The sequence below is a fragment of the Emericellopsis cladophorae genome, assembly GCF_022114955.1.
Source record: "Emericellopsis cladophorae strain MUM 19.33 chromosome Unknown NODE_3_length_1261782_cov_116_963312, whole genome shotgun sequence".
Taxonomy (NCBI): domain Eukaryota; kingdom Fungi; phylum Ascomycota; class Sordariomycetes; order Hypocreales; family Bionectriaceae; genus Emericellopsis; species Emericellopsis cladophorae.
The window spans coordinates 782609-807933 of NW_026250928.1; the positions used below are offsets into that span (position 1 = coordinate 782609).

A 25325-nucleotide genomic window follows, 5' to 3' on the forward strand; every position below is an offset into this window, starting at 1 on the left:
GCAAGACTGTCTGAAGAACAAGTTTCCCTGATCACGTGTGCCGAATACCCATGGACAGCAGTTGCACTCCATACCTCAGCATGTGCCCAGGCCGGCATCACCTCGTCCTGCTATCCTTCTTCTTCCCAGTCTTCCTCCCCGAAGCAACCCTGCGATTTACCTCTGGAATCTGATAACCCTGCTCCCTCTCGAGCCTGTGACGCTCCCAAAAGTCACTTGCTTCATTCTTCAAGCCTCGTCGTCCGTCCTCCTTGCCCCTGCCCCCCTTGTTCTTCTTCCTTTGCGCCTCGTATTGCCGCTGTCTGTAGGCTTCGACCACAGGGCCAAGCGTGTGGTCATGCGCCGCCCGAAGCCAGTAGTAGACCCAGGACTGGATCGCCTGTATGACCTTTCGGGTATGCGTGCTGAAGGCCGTCATGAAACTGACAAGAATGAGGACAAAGCTCGCTGGCAGTGACACGTACCCGATAAACCCAAGCGTGGGCGTCTCGGCCTCCCATTCACGGGTGTTCATACCGAACAAGCCCGTGAAGAAGGTGAGTGGCAAAAAGATGACGGTAAACACGGTGAAGATCATGACACTCCGGCTCTGGGCACTGGCAAGATCGGCGTGGAGACGGCTGAGTCGGACTTCGTCGACCTGGGCCTGTCGCTGCACCATCTGGAGGAGCTTGTCGTAGTCGTCTCGGGTGGCGCGGACACGCACAATCATCTCGTCCGCTCGGTGGCGGTACTCTCCGACCCTGCGGATGGCTTCTGCGATGAAGCCCCGCCCGCGCGCTGTCTTGTCTCTAAGCGCTGGGCTATCGTATGCGGTCAGCATGCTGGAAAGGACGGCATATTGGCGGTCGAAAAGTTGGAGCAAGACGAGCAGCTCGTCCTCGAGATCGCGAAGCTCGAGGAGTGCCGAGGTGTTGTCGCGGTTCTCACGCTCAGCGCGGTGGCCTTCTTCCTTGTGGCGAGCGCGGATCGACCGCTCCTTGTTCTCGACGGGCTCGTATGCCGAGGCCTTGTCCCTGAATCCCTCCAGGCGGAATGCCTTCAAGGAGTTTGTCAATTTCTCTGTCTGAGAAGGTCATCAGTGATACGAGTTGGCCATCAGCGCGCAAGTACCTACCAAGACACTGATAGCTTCCTCAAAGATGCGGAATATTTCAAGATCGGGGTGCGAAGCGCGGTCAAGAAGCACGCTGACCGCGTGGAGTGCCGAGAGCGCAGCAAGGTCCAGCGCATTCTCACACTGTCTGGTCAAGTCAACGTTCACTTCGTTGAAGATACTATCGCGCAGGTCTGCCTGTTGGTACAGGGGTCCCTCGATAGGGTCGCTTTCCCGCTTCGGGAAGAATGACAGGAGTGTATCTGCGTTCGCCGGTCAGTGAATGAAACAACGCAAGCAAGCCAATACCTACGAGAGTGCATGACCCAGAGCCACAGCTGATCAACCATGAGCACGTTACCGTTGCGAATCAAGTTATCTTCCGGCTCCTGCTCGGCTTGTAGATCGTCTAAGCCTGCTAGCCTCTCGCGCCAGCTACGATGACTTCCATACGAAGCCGACCGGCTATTCAGTGACTGAGCATACAGATCCCTCTGGTGCTCGCCATAGCGGTTCTCTCTCTCTTTCGTCAGCTTATAAAGCATCTGGTCGTCATCTCGCCCACGCGTGTCCCTGAGAGAAGGGTACCCAAACTGATCGAGCGTTCGACGACAATTGATGGGCGGATCATGTCCCAGAAACTCCCACACCACTTGCTCCTCCAGGGAATCCAATTTAGCGACACTATCCGGCACAGGACGCGCGCGACCTCTGGTCAAGCGTTGCAGTATGAGGGATCTTCGATGAATAAGACGCTTATACGAGTCAAAGTGAAGATAGGGTAGGAACAGGCATAGCGAGATGGCGTCTTCCATGCTGGGAGAAGCCGGTAGAGGGGAAATCGATGGTCTCCTGGACGCTGTCCGTGTTAGTTCCTAGCTGGGGAGGAGTGAGAGCCTGAGTCTGAACTTACAGTTTCGAGGGGCTGTGTAATAGCAACCGGGCTTGGCAAAGTACGCATAATGCTGAGAGTGTCGACCCTTGGTGTGCTTTGAAGCCCAAAAGTCGTTACTGTACAGAGCGGAGTAATTCCTCTTGTACGAAACCTGGAGAGTCTCGATAATGTTCTACCAGCAAAAGTCAGCAAAGTTCAGATGAGAGAAGGCTTGGCCTACCTTGACCCAGGTCGGGTTATTATATGGCACATGGATCCAGACGAACTTGCGCTGGCTTACATCAGGCCTGGCAAAACAGATTGGAGCTTCTTCCGCTACAGCTGTTTCGGGCGGCTTTATTTGCCCCGAATTGACACCCTTGCGGAGTGCGACAACCGCCTCCGGCAGTTGGGGCGAGCAGTCAATGTCATTATTGTCGTCGGCAGCTGCATGGTCCGCTTCGTTCCCGACACTGCTTACACTCGCCGGTAAGAATGGTGGAAAGTCGCGGTATCCGCCGGGCGAGGACCGGTCACTTAGTGATCGGCCCATACTGCCCGCAGAGCGAGATCGTAACGGCGGAGACAGACGGTCTATGATCGCCTCCTGCTCGAGGTCTGCTCGGATGAGCGGTGATGGGCGCCTCACAGATGTTGACCGCCGAGACGCCGTGGGCACGCGATAGTTAGCCGCGGTGGGAGGTGGAGGTGACGACATGCGTCGAATCTGCTGATGCTGTTGGTGCGTGGGGATAATTTCAGGGGCTGATCCCGGTGACGAATCAACAGGGCGGAGAACGGGCGAGATTGGCGGCGTCGACGACTGAAGAAGTTGGTTCCTGATGCCCAGCCCTTCTCTGGCAGCAGCCTCTCTCCTGACCCGGTCATTCTCTGCCTCAGTCATAGTCATAGTCCGGCCTCTGTTTCGTAGGAACTGTCGTTCGTCAGGGACATCCGAAACTTCACTCAGCCTTTCGCGTAAACACTCCTCGGGACCCTTTCTAAGGAATTCCTGGAGGGGCAACTTTGTCGACCACGCGCGTATGACCGGATCATGGCCAATGGTCGCATCGTCGAAGAAACCATGGACCTCCACGCCAACTTTCTGTTCCAGATGGAGAGACCACTTTGCGCCACTGTTTTGGTCATCTCGTACGCTAGCGTCCGCTCGCCCTATGAGACCAGCGAGCTGTCTCAAGAAGAGCTTGAGAGTGTGCGCATTGTGTCGTCCAAACGAGGCCACATTTGCATGGTCGCTTTGCAGAGGGAAGATCCTTTCTTGTCGCATGCCCATGATCGCTGACTTGATGGAGGCTAGCGGTGCGGTGAAGTAAAGGTTGTCCTTCTTCTCCCTGTCCTCGTCGCCTCTTGCTCTGCTGCTGCTGAGCCTGGAGTCAATGGTCTCGTATAATGTCCACACCCTGAGGTCGTGGGCGATGTCTTTGAATGCTTCGTCAGCTCGGAGGAGTAGGGACTTGCCTGGACTCAAATCCATTGTGATAGACAGCGGCAAAGGCTGCTTGAGCTGGAGGAGATTTTGAATGCTGGGCGCGAGAGATGGCATCGAGAAGTAACTCGAGCCTTGATGGGGTGTTCCTTGCTAATGGTTAGTGACAATCCGTGGTTTCAATTCACGGAGGTGCCTCACCGAAGAATGCCACTCCGTAGCAATCTCTTAGTATGTCCTCAAACCGTTTGTCGCGACTCGCCTTCGCGAGAAGCATTTTCACCACGAGACCGCCCAGACTATGCGCGAGGAAGACGATGGGTCGCTGTCCATCGGAGCTCTCGTCTCTCGTTGCCCTTAAATCTTCCAGCAAAGCGTCTGCAAGGTCGCCTATTGTCGTCCCTTCCTCGAGAGTAGGGTGCTCATACAGCAGAATCCTCGCGACATTAGCCTCCCGACGGATTCCCTGCCTCACCCACGAGGCACCTTGCAGATTGCCACTCGCACCCTCAGCGTCGCGCATAGCTGGAGCACCAAAGTAGCGCCCGAGGAGGCCATCGCGATTCCAGCTGCGGAGAGCATCGCCTCCAGGGCATGGCACGGTGATGATGTCGACCGTGGTCTGGTCGTGAGTGCTATCGCCATCAGGATCCTTGATGAAACGTGTCTCTCGCGAATGCTGTCCCGATTCCTCAGAGAGCCCGGATGCCGACTTGTCTGTGGGTGGATCGTTTGTTTGGGCTTTTGTGATCGAAGATGGAGAGTCATTGCTTGGGGTTTGTTGTAAAGCGGACCCCGGCGCCTGCGCTGCCATCTTTTTGGCCTTTCCCATTTTCTGCATCATCGTTAAATCAAAGCCATGGAAATTACATACTCTCCGGCGCCTTTTGTACCAGTATACAGACAAAGGAGCCTGCTGAACGCCATCTTGTCAGTCAGGGCTGTCACGTTTATGCTCGCTCCACCAGCCCTGGCAGCCAAAGTCACACCCAGACTTGCAGCACATCACGATGTGTGTCTTCATAGGTTCCCCAGTGAAATTTGCCTAGTTGATGTTAATTTTCGGTCCTGTGACGTTCATTTTCCGGGGGAAGTGAGGTCAATAGTCGTGTCCGAAGACAGGTGACTGTTCATGGGGGGAAGAGTGAGACATCACGAGCCCATGGGCTCGCCTGCACGTGTTAGCTTCTTGAAATTGCCCACCACCGCTCGGCACGCACTGTTGGATTGGCTCCGAGCCGAAGGTCAGTCTATCCGGATGACTAGACAACATGAGTTAGTCACTGTATATATCTGCTTCATCACCAACTTCAACGTCGCCTCTGCTAGCAATGAGAACACGCGGTGGGGTCTCTTCCACCATCCCACCGCCATAAAAGTCTCGTCGCAGGGATCATCTGTGCTATGATCTTTATGACAGACGCTGATTGATTGCGGCGAATGGCCATGCCTTCTCATTATATGATCGCTGCTGTAAATGCTTGAAAGACAACGAAAATTGAGTTCCCCCATAAGAGCCGAAAACCGAAATGCTGGACTGTCTAATACAGCTCGCTTCTATGAGAACACCGACCCGAGACCCAGTGATATACATTCCTCGATAAAGTAGATTCAAAAGGCGAGCTGCGGCCAAAACCAACGGGAAGGGGAGCAAAACCCGAAGCTTAGAGCCCAGCCATGAAGGAATAATTAGAAATAGTATGGCACGACACGACAGCTTCAAAGTATCGATGGTTTCGAATCATACATCCTTTGCCGGGATGTACGACAAAAAGGCCGCCGTGTCCGAGGGTGAATGACTGGTCGCCGATTTTGCAGTCGATTTTGCCTGCAATAACCTCGCAGCTACGAATCTTGTGAAAATCTACGGGCCAGGAATGCGACTTGCCCGGGTGCAGACGCACTCGATTGAACCCAATGTCGTTGGCGATATCGACTGTATGCTCGCTTGTTGTATAAATGTTAGAATAGGCGATGCCTAGCAAGTGTATTAGTGATAGTACAGCGATGATTGAGGCACGACTTACCTAAAGGCTTGGTTGTGTTCTCAACGAGAAGCCTGCCTGGGGCTTCTTCCCAGTCATCCATCGTGTCGTCGAACATCTGGGGCGCAGGCAAAGATGGCAGTGGTAATGTGGGCTTCGACACCTCGTTTACACCCTCAGACCCCGACCTCGGAGATCGAGGCATTCCATCGCTCCCAGTCCCATCATAGCTCGATGATTTCCGATTCGCACGTCTCCGCGGTCTGATGCCAGCCTGTAGGCGGTCGAGGTTCCAGTCGCAAGGGTTACCCCGGCGCTGGAGATGAGCCCAGTACCGACATCCAACACACGTAGTGACCTTACTAAAGACCTCTTTGAGTTCTTTAGACATGAATGAGGGCAGCGCGATGCAGCTCGCTGACAACCGACACGTAGAGCGCTGCTTGTTTTTATCGGCTTGCAAACATTTGTCGGAACCTTGAACTTCGTCGCCCACAAGGTATGCAAGAGCGCAAGCGTATAAATTCACGTCGAGGTCCTTGCTCCCTGCGTGTTCGTCCAGCCATTGGCCAGGCAGCTCCCGCAAGGGCTTCAGCTGTAGCATATACGCAATGTCCTCTCTTTTAGGAACTGTATGTCCCTCGCGGAGGAAGCCGTGGAGGTATGCCAAGGCCTCTGATGATATCTCCGCAGGTACGGGGGCGACCACAGGTACTGGAGATGCACCCGGGGGCGTAAAGGACATGGCATCTTCGAGTTCGGGCTCTTTAGACCTTTCCAAATCTGACGTGTCCAGCCCACCGGTCCCGGTCCCGGTGCCAGTCGACAGCCGCGCCGCTCGTTGGATATTTGCGACGGACATTGTTGGCTCGGCTGGCGCAGGGGCTCCTGGAGGCAGCTCGTTTTGTGATATAATAACGGCCGGTCCTTTGGCGAAGTCTTCGAAATTGTAAAAACCGACTTCAGAGATTGTGCCACACTTGTTATCATTGAAGGCTCTGCGTCTGTGAGATTGGGCAAAATGACCCCCAAGTGCATGGATTGTATCAAGTCTCTTGCGACAAGTGTGGACAGGACATATGAATTTGGCCGTAGCTTCTGGCAATGTACGATAGCCAATTGGCAGCAACGCGCCGCAGCTAGACTCGGGCATTGCACTGTTATCCGCTGTTCCCCCCGGTATTAGCAGCATCCCGCAACGCAATGAGAAGGACCGCCTTACCATAGTAGTCAAGATAGCGCCGGTTGCCAGCCCACTCAATAACTTTGTAGGTCTCTCCATTTACAATGACCTCCACGGGCAAGTTCCGTCCTTTATCGTTCGGGTTGGTTGGTACCTTATTTGCAGCCCGCACCGCTTCATGATCCCGAGCAGACGTATACTTAAGAGGCGGATCACTCGTTGACCGGCGTCCGACAATACGGTCTCGTTTTTCTCTGATGGAAGCCATCTTATCAAGATGGTGCTGGGCTTCTGCGCTGACTTGGTCAGTCGGTGATTCTGTGGAAGCCGATTCGACATGTTGGCGCTTGGTCAATGGCCCATCCTGTGGCTCATCGAACTCCGGGGCTGGACGCTTAGCAGACGATGCATAAGTAGGTAGGGGTACTGGCGAAGGCACGGTCGGTTTACTAATACCGTTGCTTGCTATTGCTCCGCCGGCGACTGCTGCGATTAGTAACTTCCCTCAGGGGTAGAGGCCGATGTAAGATTACATACCTTCAGCCCCGATTTCACTGTCGCTGCGCTGTTCCCGTGGAGTGTGCGCTCCTAAGCTAGGACCGACCCTGGCATGTTCTCTGCCTTTCCCCTGCTCCCACTTCTTCTGCAGTTCCTGCAGCTTGGGTGAGTGAGACAGTCCGCTTGGTTTTGGGACCGCTGCTTTCGTGGCGCCCTGTGTAGGTGTGGAAGGCGAGCTGGGGCTTGCAATGTCGCTGCTGACACGCGGGCTTGCGCCGGCTCTACCCATAGGTGAAGTATTTCCAGATGCCCGGTTCCCTTGCACGGCAGCTGTCCATGGGGCAGTGGTCGTGCGCTTCATCGTGGCCTTTTTAGGCGCTGTGCCAGTCACGCTCAACGAGGGCACGGAACTGTGTGGGCTCGCCATGCTTCGACACAGCCGTCTTTGTGTGTTGTGGGTTAAGACTGAGTCTGTGTTACAGTGCGCAAGCTGAGGCGTGAAACACGCGATCAGTGTACCTAACAGACCATGACCCGTTAGACGGCGCTTGAGCCTGCGGACCAGAGTGTAAAAAGGTCTGCCTTCAGCGGCTTAAATATGATGGAAGAGCAAGTAGATTCTGGATTGGTGCCTTGAGGAAAGAGGGAAGAGAGGCAATGATGAGTGCGAGGTTGAAGTTGAAGAGGAAAGATGAACCCTCGTTAGCGCGCGCCGGCAAGCGCGTCGTCGCAGGTACCCGCCCCGCGCAAAATGTTAGGAAGGTACGACTTGCACTTTTCCAATCACGCCCGTTGCCTCGATTATCTCTTTTAGTCGCGTGAAACGAGCGTCTCCTATCCGGCGAGGTGCTCCGCGAAATTTCGATAGAACCCTGCGCAAAGAAAAGTTCTACAATGGGCAGTGGGCGGCATCTCATCAATACGATCAAATTACAATGGCTCGCGGTCTATGCCACTAATATACAACAAGGTGTTATACAACGATATCCGGGGGCCCAATCCATCATTTCTTCGCCTTCTGCTTCTTCTTGGCCGCCTTTTGTTGCTTCTTGCTGAGGGGCCTGCCCTTGACCGTGTTGGGATCCTCACTCATAGCCGCTCTCTTCACTGCCGACTTGGCCTGCCCAATCTTCTCGCGCTCTCTTCTCCAAGCCCTGTATCGGAAGTACTGCTTTCTTGTGCGGAAACGCTTGGTTCTGAGGCCGGTCGTCTTAACCAACTGGCCGATCCTCCAGTTGTCTTCGCGGTAACTATAATCTTTGCGCAGCCGCAACAGACGATCCGGCTCGCCCTTGACGACACGGTTCACTTGGTATGGGATACCGGATGGCGAGATCTCCGGCTCTTCGACGATGGGCTTGATGGGGTACGCCGTGAGTCCCAGACGGCGGCGGCGCTCAGCGTGCTGAGGATAAGGCAGGACGTCGTCCTTGTTGAATGTGACGCCGATGTACTTTCGGTCGGGGTGACGTTGGGGATCGCGGTAGTACTTGACGTAGCCAGTCGCCATGGCGTGAATGCTGAAGTCGCGGCCCATGATGCAGTTTTCGCCCGGCCACCAGAGCGTACCGCGCTGCTTGTAGATGATGTTACCGGGGATGACATATTGGTCTGTCCGGTTAGAAACCCTCTTGGCACAAATTGTACTTCAAGACCTACCGCCAGTCCTCTTCGCGCCCAGCTTCTTCGGAATGCCCCTCTTGCTCTTCTTTTTGTAGGCTCCTTGAGACTTGACGGAGGCATACCTCACACCCTGCACAAGGGCAGTGTTGCCCAACGCAGCCTGGGCGGCAATTGGCACCGTTCGACTTGTCGCGCTCTGGAAGAACGATCCCGCAGCAGCCACGAGTGGGCGCTGCATCGTGAGGAACCGCATGGCCAGCATTGAACGGCACAATGTTGTTGATTGTACCTGCCGCGTGAAGATGGAGGCACATGGCGCCTCCATCGAAATTTGATGGACACCTGCTTACTCATTTGGGTGGGTCGTCGAGCTCCTGCCCAGGTGCCTTATCGATAATAGGCGGTTCAAGATGCCAGATCATTGGGAATATCAACGCCACAGGTTCACCATTGCTGCTGTTGATTGTCGCAAGGAGAAAAGGCAAGAGAAAGAGCCAAAGAAGGACAAACATCACAATGCGCTACTTGATTGCATTTCTTTCTCTTCTTGCACTGGCTAATGCCCAGTTTGGTGGCTTCTTCGATCAGATGTTCGGCGACGCGCCCAACCAAGGACAGCAGCAACGGCACTCCAACAATCCAAGCGACGCCGGTCTATACCGCCAACGTTACGATCAAGGTGATACACTTTCTCCTCACTATATGCGACGAACGCAGGACTGACCACCACCAGCCCTGTGCGACAAATATCTCTGTCCCGACACACTCGCCTGTGTTCACTTCCCCCACCACTGTCCCTGCGCGTGGGATGCCCACGAGGACAAGTTCGAACTAGGAGAAGGCCACCGAGTATGCCTGTCGAAGGGAGGATACAAGTCCACCGATGCGGCGCGCAAGATGGAGCTGGTGAGGAAAGGACTGCTCTAGCTTGACCCGCCTATGCTGTCAAGAAGAATGTATATGTGGCTTCCACTAGGACAACAAGCGAAAAGTCGAATACAGTCGGTTTTCTGATTCACATTCGCCGAGGATAGAAGGTCCTTGTGCTTCCAGTCGGATGACAATCGGTCTTTCGATGCCATTTTGGTGCAAAGTAAGGTCACCACGGCCCGAGAAAACGTGCCTTCCTTACCGCACGTTTACTCAGTGTCCGGGGGAGTGAGGCAGAGCGACTTTGAGGCCAGTATCTTCGACATGGGTAATGTTCTAATACGCTCTTGAACAAACGTGTGGTTCCTATCTGCGCCCACAATGCCGCACGTTCGCGATAGTGGCGTGCGCTAACGCGCGGGGCGTGGGCGTAGTTGCTCCCCCCGCTGCCAAGTGCGCTTTGGTGTAACTGCTATAGAGATAAGACCTGAGGGTTGCCGTTGTAGAGTATCTACACCTCCCATTCTTTCTGAAGATGCTCCGATACAGGCATCTTCGCCATGTCCTCCGTACCAAACGACTCGACTTCTAAGCGGAAGCTGAAATCAACCGAGTCTCCAGCGACAGCATCACCTAAGCGTGTTCGGTCGGGCCGTCGTTCACGAGTAGGGTGTTTGACGTGCAAGGAGAAACACGTCGGTCTGCCTCCAAAGGCTATCGTTGCGGGACCTGACTGGTTGCTAGGTCAAATGCGACGAGGCGCGACCTGCCTGTCGTAGATGCGCCGACAAGGGATGGACTTGTGGTGGCTACGGGTATGGTCTTAAATGGTCCTATAAACATCAGCCAACCCCGATCAGTCCTGCTTGTGATGAAGCGACGACTATCGAGGAGGGGCAGACAGCGACCAGGGGGAGAAGATGCGGTGCAGAGACCTCCTCCCTCCCTCAAGTATCGAATGGCACCGCCCTCGACCCTCCACCACTGAATGATCCCTTTGCTGTGTTTGACGACCAACACCCGATAGAGGATTGTGAAGAACCGGTCTCTCAGTCTGACTGGATGAGTAATACTGCCTGGTGCAAACAGGCAGTGGCTCCCCAAGAGGACTCGTCGCTCTCGAGGGGAGGCTGCTTATCACAACAGGAGGCAGGCTTTGGGATGGATTGCAGTTCCGCGCTCCGATGGTCGAGCTTCTTGGCAACTGGTCCTTCCGAGGGCAGTCCCAATACAGCGATAGAACTGATTAGGCAATGGTTTGGCGAAGTCTGTCCGGCATGGTCGGGATTTGATTCAAACTCCAACATGAATCGCGAGCTGGCGGGGAGTCTTTGGCAGAGCTCCGAGCCGGTGTTCATGTGTCTGCAGAGCATGGCAGCAAGCTTCATGAGCTCGCGTCTACCTCGAATGCGCCAACCCGCTCACAGACTACTGAAAAAAGCTGTGGCGTCGGTGCAGGCGGATATCGAGTCAAGTGCTACCCTGTACTATTCTATCCCGACCACCTCGCTCTTTAGTCTCCTCTGCCTAGGTACGAGTGTGTGTTGGCTGGATGCGAGGAGGGTCGGATCCCCATTCTTGCGACAAGCGAAGATCTTGTTCGAGCAGATCGATCTACAATCTCTCCTGATGGATGCAGAACAACTGCGAATACTGCAATACTTTGAAAAGAGTCTGGGTTACTGGGAGATGCTTGTGTCAGTGGTAGCCTGTGATGAGGCAGAGACGGGAGTGGAACGTCAAAGCAGGGAAACAACTGTTGCTCAAGTCACCCCAGACGGCAACGCGGCCGATACCCTACCACATCCATGGACGGGCATATCCTCTCTGTCGTCGCAGCTCTTTGGCCAGGCTGTGCGTTTATGCAGAGTCTATCGACAGGGCATCACGAACCCTACTGGCAGGGCGAGTAGCCTCTTGACAGCCATGCAACGCATCGACGAAGCGAGAAACCTGGAGGAACGCATCCTCGACCTTGATTTTGGATCCGCAGCGCATCTAGGCGACACTGGTGATACGCGAACGCCACGGTCACATCTAGTGCTCGTGGCTGAGGCCTATCAACTGGCTGCGCTCCTCCAGTTATATATCACCTTCCCAGATCTCGTGTCCCTGCGGCTCCCCCACGAAAGAAATTTGAACCAAGCAGAAGACGTCCCCTGGAACAAGTGGATAGTGCCTCTGGCTTTGCGGCTTGTTAATGTTCTGGAGCAGATTCCCCCCGAATCCGGATCGCGAATGATGCAGCCTTTGCTGTACATTTGCGCAGGCGCCGGTCTACGAAGGGACTCTTCCGTTGCGATAGACACAGCCTTTAGCGGACTTTGCATTCTCAGGCCTGCCACGCCGTCAGGCATGAAAGACGGACAAGTAGATATGATGGCCTACGTTGATCAAATAGACGTGGGAGCCGACGAAGACGCTACCGACGAGCACACGCCAGGAACCGCCATGGACGTTGATGAGGCTCGGAACTTTATTAATGCTCGGCTCGACCTCTTGAAGCGTACACTTCATCCGAACCCGATCATTGTCACCGCACAGTTGCTGAAGGCGGTTTGGGCGGCGTACGATGCGGAGCCTGCCGGAAGTACATCTGTCCATTGGTTTGACGTGATGGAGAAGACGGGTCTGAGGTCTTTGTTTGGTTAAAACAGCGCGCACATGCAATCTGGGGGACCAATATGTTCCTGGGTTTAATGCGCCTACAAGTCACACCGGAGGACTGCATTGAGATCATGGTCCATTGAGTCTCCAAATTTACCAAAGTACGTTGCTACGTGCAATGCCGTCTATCAAAAGTCGTTCATCTTCCTCTGGCCAACGTAAAACGCCATCCCACCCGTTTTGGTTGTGAACGTAATCGTCGATCCTTTGGGGAAAAAGACGACATCTCCCCCCTTGGCCTCCGCAGTCTGCCCAGTCGCGTCGGTGATTGTGTAGTCGCCTTCAAGGAAGATCTTCATTTCGTCGTACTTGTAGGTGTACACCAGAGGTTCGCCTGGTGTCAGGCGGAAGAAGCCACACGATATGGGGGTTGGAGAGGTCTTGTCGCTGCTGAAGACATCGCCGAGGTAGGCATTGTCGCCAGCCAGAAGGGGAATTTCGAACTTTGACTGGGCTTGCGGGTACAGTTGGAAGGCAGTGGCTTCTGAAGCCATGATAGTATCGACCAAGTTGATGTTCAACTAAGTGTGGATCGCAAGGGGATTTTGAGTATCCTATAGGTACTATGGCTAGAAGTGTTCTTAGTGACGATGAAGCTCGCAGCATATATACTTCGAGCTGCTCCGAAAAGGGTAATTACAATGGGAGACCTAGCTGCAACTTATCAGTGGGGGAGGACAGGCGATATCGCTATGTATCGTAGTTCACTATGAGGCTTCATTTCTTACCGGTTTAGGTAAACTTACACGGGCCATGCGAGGAGGGTGTGTCACTGTGTGGGAGGCGCAATCGCAGCCCCCTCCGCAGGCCCACCATTCAACAAGCTGAGATAAGCCTGGAAGGTTTACGACATCACACAAAATCTGCCCCTCGTTGGTGATCCATGATGCTAGCAAGTAGATAAGTAAGAGACATGCACGCGGGGCTGCCGTGTTGTACACGGGCAGTCTTCAAATTGTCCGTCGAGGTTCGTGGTTCGTGGTTCGTCTTGTCACGATCATTCATTAGCTCAACCGAAATTGTCCCATCATGGCTTATACCAATCAATTGCTGTCGACCGCAACTGCTGCTTCTGCAGTGCTGTTTGGCATTGTTGCCTTTGGAATTTATATAATCCTACGGCTATCTCATGGGCGCCGAGCAACACGACATCCTTCTGGTCGAGCCCCCTTGGCTCACCTAGGCAGTGAGAAAGCGGGAGGACCACGTACCTACCAAGAGATCTACAAGACCCCCACTCCGCCTCCCTATCCAGACTGGTCGGTCTTTGAGACAAAGCCGCTGCCCTACAGGGCCTTTCGCTACGGCCCAAAGTACCAGATGACGATGGGTCTTCGGACAGTTCATCCGCACGGGTGGATCGAACTGGACAATGAGTTCCCCAAGTACCACGCAGAAAAGGCGGCTCGCATCGAAGAGCGCGGGGACAAGTGTGTCAAGACAGCGCCCGAAGCATTGGACGCTGCTATCGAGCTCTTGGAAGAGCTGACGGCCTACTTGCCAGCTCGCTATCCCAGCCTGTACAAACGCACACGCGAGGGTATCGACAATCTCTGGTCAGGGGAATCGTTCAACGTTGTCGAGCGTCCCCTGAGGGAAGACCCCATGGCCATCTGTGGGCGTCTTGTGCAAGACGACCTTGCCGTGCTGCTGGAGCAGCCCGATGGGCAGTACCGCCTCCTTGCCGGTTCCATCCTTCTGGCCGGTTTCTGGAGACTGTCGGACAAGTTTGGCATGACCCTCTCCGATGTGCACACCTCTGGCGACGTCCCCCACTTCAGAGAGAAGCTCGAGACGTCCATGAACAAGTTCTTTCGCCGTATGAAGTGCGACACGTTCCACGCGCGGAACAACTACTTTTTCCAAGTCGACGACGGCCTTGGGTGGAGTTCCAGCATGGGCGACGAAGATGCCCAAAAGGTCGCCCGAGGGACGGCGCCGACGGAAAAGGCCATTGAGCACCACTGGTTTCGCTCCGAGCGGCAGACGCTACGCAGACTGCCAAAGACCAGAGCTGTCGCCTTCACGATCAGGACATACCTTGTGCCAGTCACTGAGATGGCCAAGGAGCCCTATGTCCCCGGAAGATTGGCGAGCGCAGTGCGCAGCTGGGACGAGCTCGTGTCAAGCTACAAGGGCAAGGAAGAGTATGCGGCTGTGCTGTTGGACTTTCTGGACGAGAAACATAAGGAGCAGGTGGATGATGGACTTGACCTGGAGAAGGAGGACGAGGTTCGGAAATATCCTTGGTAGTGTGTCATTAATTTATACAACGTGGATTCGATTCACCCTTTACCGCTGCTTATGATGAACATGTATTCAACATGTAGAATAGTGAGGGTAATGGAAATTTACGACAATTCTGTCTCGAAATTTACTGTATGATCTGTGATGGATGCATTGGTAGCGGACTCAGACGAAAACAACCGAACAATCCTGCTTCACGGTGAAGCCTCATTGCGCCACGGCACATGCAGATGATCACATTACCCAGTTGTGTGGTTGACTCGATGTCCATGAATAGATCACTTCACCTGTCCGATCATCGGACTCGGACTCCGACGCACCAACGTCCCTAGCGCCGTTTCCACCCCGCATTGCTGGCTATAATTTCCCAGAGCGGTAATTAGACACGGCGCGCCATGACAGGGTAGCTGGTAAGCACGATAAGCATCCATAGATAGCATTCGATAGAGGCGTCTGCTGATCTTGATTAGATATGTAACATAGTGAATTCCATCAGACCGAGTGAATCTTGTTTAAAGATGCTCGATTCACGGCGAGCCTGAACCCATTCTTTTCAAGTTCCTAGAATCACACTCGCATCTTTCCCAGTCACTTCCCAAGTCCAGCCCACAAACATGACGCCCTCAGGACCCCATCCACTTGATCCTCTGTCAGCCGACGAGATCAAGCTTGTCGTCAAAGTCGTCACATCCTCTCATAAGAATGTCAAGTTCAATGTCATTTCCCTCCAGGAGCCGCGCAAGGCCGTCATGACAAAGTGGCTTGCCAAACCTTCCTCTGCCCCTAAGCCTCCTCGTGTGGCAGAGGTCACAGTGATCGCCCCTGGTGGCAAGGTCGGCGATGGTCTGGTTGACTTGCGCACGAGGAAAATTGAACAGTGGAAGTGGCTTGACGGTTTGCAGCCTATTGTGAGCAATCTCCACACCCAGATCAAGCCAGCGTGATAGACTGACCGTTTTCAAGATCACCCTGGAGGAGCTTCAAGGTGTCGAGCATGTTGTTCGAACTGACCCCAAGGTCATTGAGCAGTGTAAGCTGAGCGGCATTGGCGAAGACGAGATGCACAAAGTCTACTGCGACCCCTGGACAATCGGGTACGATGAGCGCTTTGGCAGCAACGCGCGCTTCCAGCAAGCCCTAATGTATTTCCGACCTCACGTCGACGATTGCCAGTACCAGTATCCGCTCGACTTCTGTCCCATCTACGACTCGGAAAAGGGGTCTATTGTGCACATTGACGTCCCCACCACTCGGCGACCCCTGAGACGCGAGGCCGAGATCAACTACACGCCCGCTGCTGTGGAGAGGGCTGGCGGGTATCGAAGCGATATCAAGCCTCTGGAGATCACACAGCCGGAGGGTCCTTCGTTCAAGCTGAGTGGTCGCGAGATGGAGTGGCAGAATTGGAAGTTCCACATCGGCTTCAACTACCGCGAGGGCATCGTACTGAACAACATTACATACAACGACAAGGGCAACATTAGAGACATCTTTTACAGGCTCTCTCTTGTTGAAATGGTCGTTCCCTAGTAAGCCCCAAGATAGAAAGCGCCTGTTCCTGAGCTAACAGTTCGCAGCGGCAACCCAGACCACCCACATCAGAGGAAGCATGCTTTCGACTTGGGCGAATATGGCGCTGGGTACATGACCAACAGTCTCAAGCTGGGCTGTGACTGCAAAGGGTACATTCGATACCTTGATGCCGAGTTCCCCACCCAGGATGGCCAAGTGCGTTACATCAAGAACGCCATTTGCATCCACGAGGAAGACAATGGCTTGCTCTTCAAGCACACCGACTTCCGTGATGATTCGACCATTGTCACGCGCGCCCGGAAACTCATCCTCCAGCAGATCTTCACTGCTGCCAATTACGAGTACGCGGTCCAGTGGATCTTCCATGTACGTCCGAATCGCAGCGCTCAACTCGTGGTGTCACCCACTGACTGCCTTGTAGCAAGACGGCACCATTCAGCCCGAGATCAAGCTGACAGGCATTCTAAATACGTACTCCATCAACCCTGGCGAAGACACCAACGGCTGGGGCACTGAGGTATATCCCGGCGTTAACGCCCACAACCATCAGCACCTCTTCTGCATGCGCATCGACGCCAACGTGGATGGACCAAAGAACACCGTCTTTATGGTCGATGCAATGCCTTCAGAGGAACCGGTAGGGAGTGCATCTAACAAATACGGCAACGCATTCTATGCAAAGAAGACCAAACTAGCCACCACTGGAGAGGCCAAGACCGACTACAACGGCGCCACCGTGCGCACCTGGGATATCTCCAACACGTCCAAGATTCACCCGTACAGCAAAAAGCCTGCAACCTACAAGCTCGTCAGTAGAGAAATCCCGGGGCTTCTACCCAGGCCAGGTTCTCTGGTGCACAAGCGCGCTGGCTTTGCTCGCCACGCGGTGCATGTTACCAAGTGTAAGTTACAGTGCTTCCTCCGCCTGACCTCCCATTCACTAATTGACCCCTGTCTAGATCGAGATGATCAGCTCTGGCCTGCTGGTCTTCATGTGCCACAGACCTCTGGTGAGACCGATGTTGGCCTGCCCGAATGGATTGGCGACGGCAAGGAGAGCGTCGACGACGAAGACGTGGTGCTGTGGCACACCTTTGGCCTGGTCCACTTCCCGGCGCCCGAAGACTTTCCTGTCATGCCAGTTGAGCCCATGACTCTTCTGCTGCGGCCACGCAATTTCTTCGCCAGCAACCCGGTCATGGACGTGCCACCGCAGCGGTCGGTGATGCCGAGCCAGGTCAGCGCAGAGGGACCACCTCCCAGGCTGTGAGCCGATCATGGTGTTGAAGTGCGCATGGGACAATGGTAATGATGTAGAATGTATTTAAGCTCAATGTCGCATGCTCATGTCGATCGCTTCTCGGGGGTTTGCATGTTTTATAATACTCTATAAAGCCCTAATCTTGTCAGAAGGATCCAGGGGTTCTTTGATTTTGAGTCTCGCATTTGGTCCTTCAGGATGCGGTCGTAGTCTTTCTCAGAGCCGAGGACAGCAACTTCGAAGATGTCAGTCCGCTCTCTTTCTCGTGACAGCGACTTCTCACCTCGGAGCGAATATAGAGTACTTTCGAAGTATAGTATACTGACTCTTGCATCAATCATATCTCGTATAGCTGCTAATCAAACGGTCGGTCTGAAGGCCTTCCTTCGATAACCGACTGTCCGAATGAATCCTGATAGCTGACAGAGCGGCCAAGCATCGGGTCCGATAGTGTTGAAGATCGCTGCAGGGTCCTGACTCCTTCAACCCAATGGTTCGTCCGCTTCGGGCGCTGCTGTCCGGTTGATCCCCGACTGACTCGGCACCGAAGCACGCATTTCGAACCAAATGTAGCAAGCCTTAACCCAAGCTTTTCTATAGTTGTACATTTTGTGCCCGTTGTCTCAGTTTTCCTCTGAAAACAAACGCCCTGAAGTTACCTAGCCAAGTTCTCGTCCCGTGGCTCCGACCACTTCTACATGAAAGTCAGTTCTGACTGCGATCCTCGACGGGCCTCTATCCATGTCCTCGTTGTCTCCAGATCCCGGTTCGTTTCGTAGGATGGAATCGTGGTTCGAATTTAGGTATCCCGCGGCGCCAACAGAGATGGTTCTCTCTTTGGAGGGCCCAAGGTCTTCTCGCCAGTCAACATCCTCTGTCGTCACCGTCACTCCACGCCCGTCGCGTGTGGCTTTCTGCCCCTTAAAGCCACTGCCGCCGATTGTATGCATGGCGAAGATCCCGTCGCTGTTACCCGAGTCATCTCCATTATCCTTCTTCCACCCGCCTCGCTGACTGTTGCTCTCGCCACTTTCCTTTGTCGAAACCCAACCGTCGAGCCACCTCATGTAAAGAGGTCTGCAGACCGGGATGCCGATGCAGACCGGGATGCCGATGCAGACCATTGTCGTGCAGAGCTCCGCTGCATGCCATATAATAATACCCACCACGTCTTTCAGATAGTTCGGGCTGCCCAGATGCTTCAGCTCGACTGCGCGTTTGATGCCGCATGCCGCAGCGAAAACGCCGAGGCTCATCGAACCAGCAATGAGCCACTTCTCCTTCCGTGGCATATTGAGTTTCCAGAGGAAAAACCACGGGAATGCGGCGTACCAGATATCTAGAACCACAGACCAGCCGCCGGCATACGTCGCGATCGGACCGGGGTCAATTGTGCATTTCCCATCGAGTCGACGGTCCCAGAGGTAGGCCACCGGCTGGCAGGAGAACCAGAAGACAAAGAGAGAGGCAACGACGGCCGTGGCGAGAAAGAAGTCGGGGACCCAGATGGCGATCTGGCTTCGACGCGTCGTGACGAGGCGAAGAAGGAAAAGGGCGAGTGACGTTTTCGACAGGACCGTGCCGACGACGAGTACCGTCTGCCCGATGGCTGAGTAGAGAATCGCCTTTGTGATGGCTTCCATGCCCGCTACGGGTCCGAGATCGTTGATAATATCGTCCATGTCGCGACCAAATCCGTAGGTCGAGGAGATGGTCATCATGATATCGTAGACTACAAAGGTCACCTAGGTGGAGGAGGTCAGCCTACCTCACCATCCGAGGTATATAACGTACGAAGGAGGCGTTGAAAAAGTGATCATCCATCCCATACGACTGCACGACTTTGACGCGCGTATAGAGTCGAAGAAGGACGAAGATCAAGGTGATGCCTGTCAGGCTCCAGAGAACACCCAACGTGGACGGCGCCAAGCCTCCAATGCCGGGCTTGAGACTCTGGTCCATGTTCTTTGAAGCTGAGATTTTTTTCTAGACTGGTGAAGGCTAAGAGACAAGGACCCAGGGGATTCTATAGTTGCAAGTCAAAGGCCAGGAGTGCATCTCCTGATCCACGGCTTGCTAAGACTGTGAGCCTCATTTGGAACACCAAGCATGGCAATAGCCTACTGTCACTTTGCGGCACAATGTCTTGGAATCGACGTGGCTCCAGGTTTCTTTCCGTGCTTCAGGGGTGACGGTTCGTCGCGGCGACCAACACCAAATCCAGCAGGGTCTCCAGCCGAGTTATTTTCCCCCCGTATGCCTTTTGTGAATTGATTATAAGATCTGCGATTTTATAAAGGACACAAGATAGCCTTCAGTGTATGTTGAGCGCAAGACCAGCCATTCTTCGTGACACAAGCGCCCGAATGGAGAGACAGTACATTCCTCGGTAGAACACATTCCGCACATGCAGACCATTTGAGAACGTGATTCGGGTCTCCTCCCGTCTAGAGAATATGAAGTCGCCCTGTCCCTCTTTCCACAGTTATCTCATGAGGCAAATATTGTATGCGGTTGGTCGCAAGCCTCTGCAGGGGAGTCGGCGACAGTCTTGGCAGATAGCCCTGCATCACAAAGCTTAGCCATGGTTGCTCCCTGGGAACGCCAGCATCGCATGAAGAACTGTTAGGCGTTATCGGACCACTCTCGGGCAGTGTTGAAATTCTGATATTTTCCTCCATTAACAAGATGCTCTGTTCGAACATCAAATCTTCAATGTTGGCGGGGGGCGTTCGTGATCCTGCACCCCTGCTTGCAGAAAGACCTGTCACATTCATTAAAGCTGCAATGAGTAAAAGCATAAAAAGAACGATAGCGCGCGGAAACTTGGACTCGGAGGGCGTTTTTGACGCTTCATAACCTCGGGGCAGCATGCCTGTTGCCGGTAGCCGCATAGTAACATGCAGGCGACAGCTACCCCAGCCGGCGGAAATGCCTCTTTTCGCCCCGTCCCATAGCTTTATTATAGAAGTAGGGGATACTGGTTGCATAAAGGTTCTGGACGAGCCTTACTTTTCTCTCTCATACTTGAGAGAAGAAAGCTCTCCGCGTGACGACTGTTTGACCATCCGCCACCATGAGTGACAATGCCACGTACCGAGACGAGGAGTTATCGTCGAGCTATCTGGAAATTGGCCAGTCTATGAGAAGCGCTGCTATTTTGGTCTTGCTCGCGCCCGTCGTATCAGCCTTGCTCTGGTATGGAGTCCAGTACTCCTCATCACCGCTCAAGAGGTACCCTGGACCGTTCTTAGGAGGTAATTAAGTTTCTTTCTCCCTAGAGGTTCGATTGCGCGGCCATACTGACATGGGAAGCATGGACCAACTTCTACCGCATGTACTATGCGTACACGGGCAAGATGCACCTCGTCAGTAAGAAGCTGCACGAGCAGTACGGCCCCGTCGTTCGTATGGGCCCCAACTACCTCGACGTCGACTACTCCTCCCTCATCAAGACCTGCTTCGACGTGCAGGGCGTGTGGCAAAAGGTTCGTCGAGACGATTGTATCGTCAGCGTACATTGGTCTGACTCCAACAGACGGAGTGGCATGCCGTCAGTGGCGCCATGGTCGACGGCAAACTGTTCTTCAATATCTTCTCCGAGGTGCGTGCTGCCGAGCATGCCAGGATCAAGAAGCCCATCGCCAAGTACTTTTCCGCAGCCGGCGTGGCTCAGTTCGAACCGCACGTGGATGCCGTGCTGGCGTCCTTGGTGCGAGTTTTCGACGAGCGCTTTGCGGCCGAGGATGGATACGGCGAAGCATTCGACTTTAGCTCCTGGATGAATTACTGTACGTGAGCAGGCACTCTTTTCATTGGGATCCCCCACAGCTGAACTTAAAGATGCTTGGGACGCTGTGGCCAAGACTACGTGGAGTCAACGAGTTGGGTACCTCGAAAAGGGGCATGATTTCGACGGATCCCTCCGCACGTCGGAAAAGGCCATGGACTACCTCGTCACAGTGGGTATGAACCCAAAGCTCGACAAGCTGTTTGACAAGAATCCTGTGTATCGCATCGGCCCTCCCACCTTTGGTGCGATCACCAACCTGGGCCTGGGCCATCTCATGGGTCGCATGAAGGGCGAGGACAAGCATGATCCCGCCAAGCCGGACTTTCTCGACTGCTACCTGGAAGCGCAGCAGAAGCATCCCGAGATTGTCGATGTGTATCGGATTCTCTCATACATGCTTGTCAACATTGCCGCTGGGGCGGACACGACAGCGTGCAGCCTCCGTTCCGTATTCTACCTGATGCTGAAGCACCCCCAGGTTTACAAGCGCTTGGAGAAGGAGATTCTGAATGCAAGCTTCTCGACGCTTCCCACGCCCTATGCAGAAGCACGACAGCTACCATATCTCGAGGCGGTGAGCCGCGAGTGTTTCCGCTGCCTGCCAGGCAACTGCATGCCGCAAGAGCGCTATGTGCCTGAGGGGGGGTTGACGCTCCCAGACGGGTCCTTTGTGCCCCGGGGCACAGCCGTTGGCTTCAACGCATACGTGCTGCACCGCAACAAGGAAGTCTGGGGCCCCGACGCGGAGGAATTCAGGCCTGAGAGGTGGCTTCAAGGTGACGCCGAGTCCGACGACGCATTCGCGCAGCGCATGCAGAGGCTGAACAATGCGGATCTGTCGTTTGGCGCGGGCTCGAGGAAATGCATGGGGATGAACCTGGGCAGGTTGGAGGTCTGCAAGACGGTCGCGACGATGATACGCATCTTCGAGTTTGAGCTTGCAGATGCGGACAAGGAGTGGTCGATCCACAACAGTATCTTCCCACGACAATCAGGCGTGGAACTGAGACTGAAGCGGAGAGACGATATGAGAAGAGTCATCGCGGACCTGGACGCGACATATTGAGCGTTGGAGGGATAGCCGAGCCTTGGACCTGGAATTTCGTCGCTGATGTCCTGCTCATGAGCATCTCGAGACGTGACTTTTGCGTAGACCGCACGGAAATCCTCAATGGACAATACTCTATGTACCCATCGTTATTGTGGCGGAACATACGTACGGGGTGAGCTGCATACTTGTAGGGTAGGTTGGCTGCCCAAGTGCATCCGCTGTCGTACGTTGTGATCACACCGTGAGCCGTATGGCGACAGCACATGCATGAAGCCTGATGATTGTTCATCCAGGCTGCACGCGCAGGGTACGCGCGACGCATGCAACGAGACCGGCATCGATCTGCCCGTGAGCCCTCAGTTCCGGGGGAGGGCGATACGTATAGAATGAGACTGAATGTCATGTGGTGGCAGTGATCGCCGATAACAACGCCGCCCCTGGAGAATCAGCTCCGGACCTTGGCGCGTAGGAATAGGGCACTAACAGCCGTAGGATGTGTAATACCTGTGGAGCAGATAGCCCGCTGACGCCCCACCTCCCGGGGCATCCGCAGGCCGGGACCGAGTTCATTCCCAAGGGCCTGAATCTGTGCTGGACCTCTCGAAGACATGACCTATGACTTCATCGACATCGCGATGCTCAGATCGTGCCCCAAATCGACACTTGAATACGTGCCGCCTGGCGCTGGCGGCGACAAAGGAAACCGGCAGCCCATGACGCATCATCCTCACACTGTATTGTATTGACATGGACGTCCTTCCGGACAGCAACCTCCGGGGAAGGGTCGACTTACTCGACCTCTGACCTGGGCCTGTCTTCCCCCCCGCCTGCTGCTTCTCCTACTTTGCTTGTTTCATTAGTATACCCCGTTGACGACAAAGATTCATCATCCAGGGTCCTGTATGCGCCCTACTGCATTACGGAGCACAGAGATCGCACGTCTTTATCACAACAGACCCGACTCGCTTGGCCACACACTTCACTCGCGCGTCCAACTGTTCACTACAATGCCCGCAAAACGTAAGAGGAGCGGGATGCAACAAACACCGTCCCCATCTACCGAGCCAGTACGTCGAAGAAGTGATCGCAACCTGGAAAAGCTTTCTGCGGCCGAGGATGCGGTGAAAGCCGACCCGACGGCAAGGCTCGGCGTCTTGAATGATGGAGCCGGGAACGGGGAGAGAAGACCGCGAGCACTGGGCAAGAACTCCCATGAGAGCAGGAAGGACATTGCACGCGCCGTGCGCAACCTGCAAGCCATGGAAAGTGAGCTGCAGACGACAGTCCGAAACCAGCGCGAGGCTCTCAAGACGTCAGACCTGCCACCTGTACGCAATGATGGGACCGACACGAAAGCAGACGCGTCCATGCCTCTTGATTCCCCCTTGCCGCCGCGATCGGGTAAAGAAGTCGTGAACGAGGGCGACGATCGCTGCGCCAACTCTGTCGAGCAAGCACCCTTGGACGGCCACAAGGCTGAGCTGGCAAAGGGCGACATAGCTGGCGATACAAGGGACCCCGAGCCAGATGAGGACGGGATACAAAGGGGCGCGCGACGACCGCCCCCGGTCAATAGTGAGATTCTACCACTTCCGTGGTCAGGTCGCCTAGGCTATGTGAGAAGTTGCACTCCTGGGATTCGTCGCGGTCAAGTGCCCGGCCTGACAACCCCCTTTGTTCAATGGAACGTGTACGGAAGCTAACTACGTATTCTCCTTCTCCCAGGCATGTCTCAACACTTATTTGAGAGCTTCGAACCCCACGGTCTTCTCCTCCAGGACCTGTCGCATGAGCTCAATTGTTGAGCATCGCCACCCGTTGCGAAACCCCGACGAGCCCGAGCATGCGACAAAGAACCGACCTGACAAGGACCAGCCGGCAGAAATTGAGAGGGGCCAAAAGTACCTGCAAGAGATGGGCCTTGCCAACGCCAGGGACATTGTCAAGATGCTGCGGTGGAACGAGAAGTATGGCATCCGATTCATGCGACTCAGCAGCGAGATGTTTCCCTTTGCGAGCCATGCCGAGCACGGATACTCGCTGGAACCCTTTGCGGCGGAAGCCCTCGCGGAAGCTGGCAAGGTTGCTGCGCAACTCGGCCATCGATTGACGACACACCCGGGCCAATTCACGCAGCTTGGTAGTCCGAGGAAGGAAGTGATCACGGCAGCGGTACGAGACCTGGAGTACCACGCAGAAATGCTGTCCCTGCTCAAGCTGCCAGAGCAGCAGGACCGGGACGCGGTCATGATCCTGCACATGGGCGGCACGTACGGAGATAAGGCGGCCACGCTCGACCGCTTCCGCGAGAACTACAAAACGGTATCGCAAAACGTCAAGAACAGACTGGTTCTGGAAAACGACGACGTCTCATGGACGGTGCACGATCTCCTGCCGATTTGCGAGGAGCTCAACATCCCCATGGTACTAGATTACCACCATCACAACATCCTCTTCGATGACAGTGTGCGCGAGGGCACCCTCGACATTATCGGACTGTACGATCGTATCGCCAAGACGTGGTCGCGCAAAGACATCCGGCAGAAGATGCACTACAGCGAGCAGACGTCCTCCGCCATCACCCCGCGCGAGCGACGCAAACACTCGGCGCGCGTGCGTACCCTGCCGCCCTGCCCCAACGACATGGACCTCATGATCGAAGCCAAGGACAAGGAGCAAGCCGTCTTTGAATTGATGCGGACCTTTAAGCTGCCCGGCTGGTCCACGTTCAACGACATTGTGCCTTTTGAGCGCGACGACGAACCCAGAAAGGCCATAATGAAGAAGAAGACTGGCAAGGCCAAGCCACGCAAGCGCCAAAAGGAGGATGGGAAGGATAATGATGACAATGCAGCGACGCAACAGGATGTCGCGAACGAGGACGATGGTATCGAGGTGCCAGAGAGGAATGTGAACCCCGAGGACTTTGGGATGGGCGGTCCCGACAATCGTGTCTATTGGCCTGAGGGCATGGAAGAATGGCTCAAGCCTAGGAAGCGCGAGGTCAAGAAGGGGAAGAAGACGGAGGAGGTGGAGGTTTGAGCAGTACCACTTACTGTGTTATCAGTAATTGTGGCTTAACAGACCATTGGCGTGTGTAACGATAGAAACACTATTTATGGACCTTGCCGCAATAGATAAACGGACGTACGCGGAAACGCTATAAGGACTGATCGGCGCCGTATTGTTTATTCCAG

The 25325-nt window shown here is 54.6% G+C and overlaps 9 protein-coding genes across 9 annotated transcripts; 5 read left to right on the top strand and 4 right to left on the bottom strand.

The window, feature by feature from the left end:
- Positions 1-97: 97 nt before the first annotated feature.
- J7T54_008031 (Protein SERAC1-like protein) lies at positions 98-6264 on the bottom strand (the record flags this gene model as incomplete). The annotated part of the gene is made up of 9 exons (XM_051502619.1): positions 98-1066; positions 1118-1359; positions 1410-1955; positions 2010-2163; positions 2212-3566; positions 3619-4134; positions 4292-4333; positions 5445-5718; positions 5932-6264. The coding sequence occupies 9 exons, from the start codon at positions 6262-6264 to the stop codon at positions 98-100; spliced, it is 4431 nt and encodes a 1476-aa protein (XP_051365793.1).
- Positions 6265-8086: 1822 nt separating this feature from the next.
- Positions 8087-8968, bottom strand: J7T54_008032 (54S ribosomal protein L2-like protein; the record flags this gene model as incomplete). The annotated part of the gene is made up of 2 exons (XM_051502620.1): positions 8087-8694; positions 8743-8968. 2 exons carry the CDS (start codon positions 8966-8968, stop codon positions 8087-8089), a joined length of 834 nt encoding a protein of 277 aa, XP_051365794.1.
- Positions 8969-11205: 2237 nt separating this feature from the next.
- J7T54_008033 (C6 zinc finger domain containing protein) lies at positions 11206-12228 on the top strand (the record flags this gene model as incomplete). The annotated part of the gene is made up of 1 exon (XM_051502621.1): positions 11206-12228. The coding sequence occupies one exon, from the start codon at positions 11206-11208 to the stop codon at positions 12226-12228; it is 1023 nt and encodes a 340-aa protein (XP_051365795.1).
- A 143-nt stretch (positions 12229-12371) lies between these two features.
- Positions 12372-12998, bottom strand: J7T54_008034 (ethanolamine utilization protein; the record flags this gene model as incomplete). The annotated part of the gene is made up of 2 exons (XM_051502622.1): positions 12372-12764; positions 12990-12998. The coding sequence occupies 2 exons, from the start codon at positions 12996-12998 to the stop codon at positions 12372-12374; spliced, it is 402 nt and encodes a 133-aa protein (XP_051365796.1).
- A 571-nt stretch (positions 12999-13569) lies between these two features.
- Positions 13570-14496, top strand: J7T54_008035 (2-mannosyltransferase; the record flags this gene model as incomplete). The annotated part of the gene is made up of 1 exon (XM_051502623.1): positions 13570-14496. One exon carries the CDS (start codon positions 13570-13572, stop codon positions 14494-14496), a length of 927 nt encoding a protein of 308 aa, XP_051365797.1.
- Positions 14497-15104: 608 nt separating this feature from the next.
- J7T54_008036 (peroxisomal copper amine oxidase) lies at positions 15105-17293 on the top strand (the record flags this gene model as incomplete). Its single annotated transcript, XM_051502624.1, has 5 exons — positions 15105-15398; positions 15454-16019; positions 16068-16389; positions 16445-16925; positions 16983-17293. The coding sequence occupies 5 exons, from the start codon at positions 15105-15107 to the stop codon at positions 17291-17293; spliced, it is 1974 nt and encodes a 657-aa protein (XP_051365798.1).
- Positions 17294-17943: 650 nt separating this feature from the next.
- Positions 17944-19246, bottom strand: J7T54_008037 (uncharacterized protein; the record flags this gene model as incomplete). The annotated part of the gene is made up of 2 exons (XM_051502627.1): positions 17944-19029; positions 19079-19246. The coding sequence occupies 2 exons, from the start codon at positions 19244-19246 to the stop codon at positions 17944-17946; spliced, it is 1254 nt and encodes a 417-aa protein (XP_051365799.1).
- Positions 19247-20360: 1114 nt separating this feature from the next.
- Positions 20361-22143, top strand: J7T54_008038 (uncharacterized protein; the record flags this gene model as incomplete). The annotated part of the gene is made up of 4 exons (XM_051502628.1): positions 20361-20541; positions 20600-20772; positions 20823-21075; positions 21128-22143. The coding sequence occupies 4 exons, from the start codon at positions 20361-20363 to the stop codon at positions 22141-22143; spliced, it is 1623 nt and encodes a 540-aa protein (XP_051365800.1).
- A 992-nt stretch (positions 22144-23135) lies between these two features.
- J7T54_008039 (UV-damage endonuclease-like protein) lies at positions 23136-25170 on the top strand (the record flags this gene model as incomplete). The annotated part of the gene is made up of 2 exons (XM_051502629.1): positions 23136-23703; positions 23828-25170. The coding sequence occupies 2 exons, from the start codon at positions 23136-23138 to the stop codon at positions 25168-25170; spliced, it is 1911 nt and encodes a 636-aa protein (XP_051365801.1).
- Positions 25171-25325: the final 155 nt, after the last annotated feature.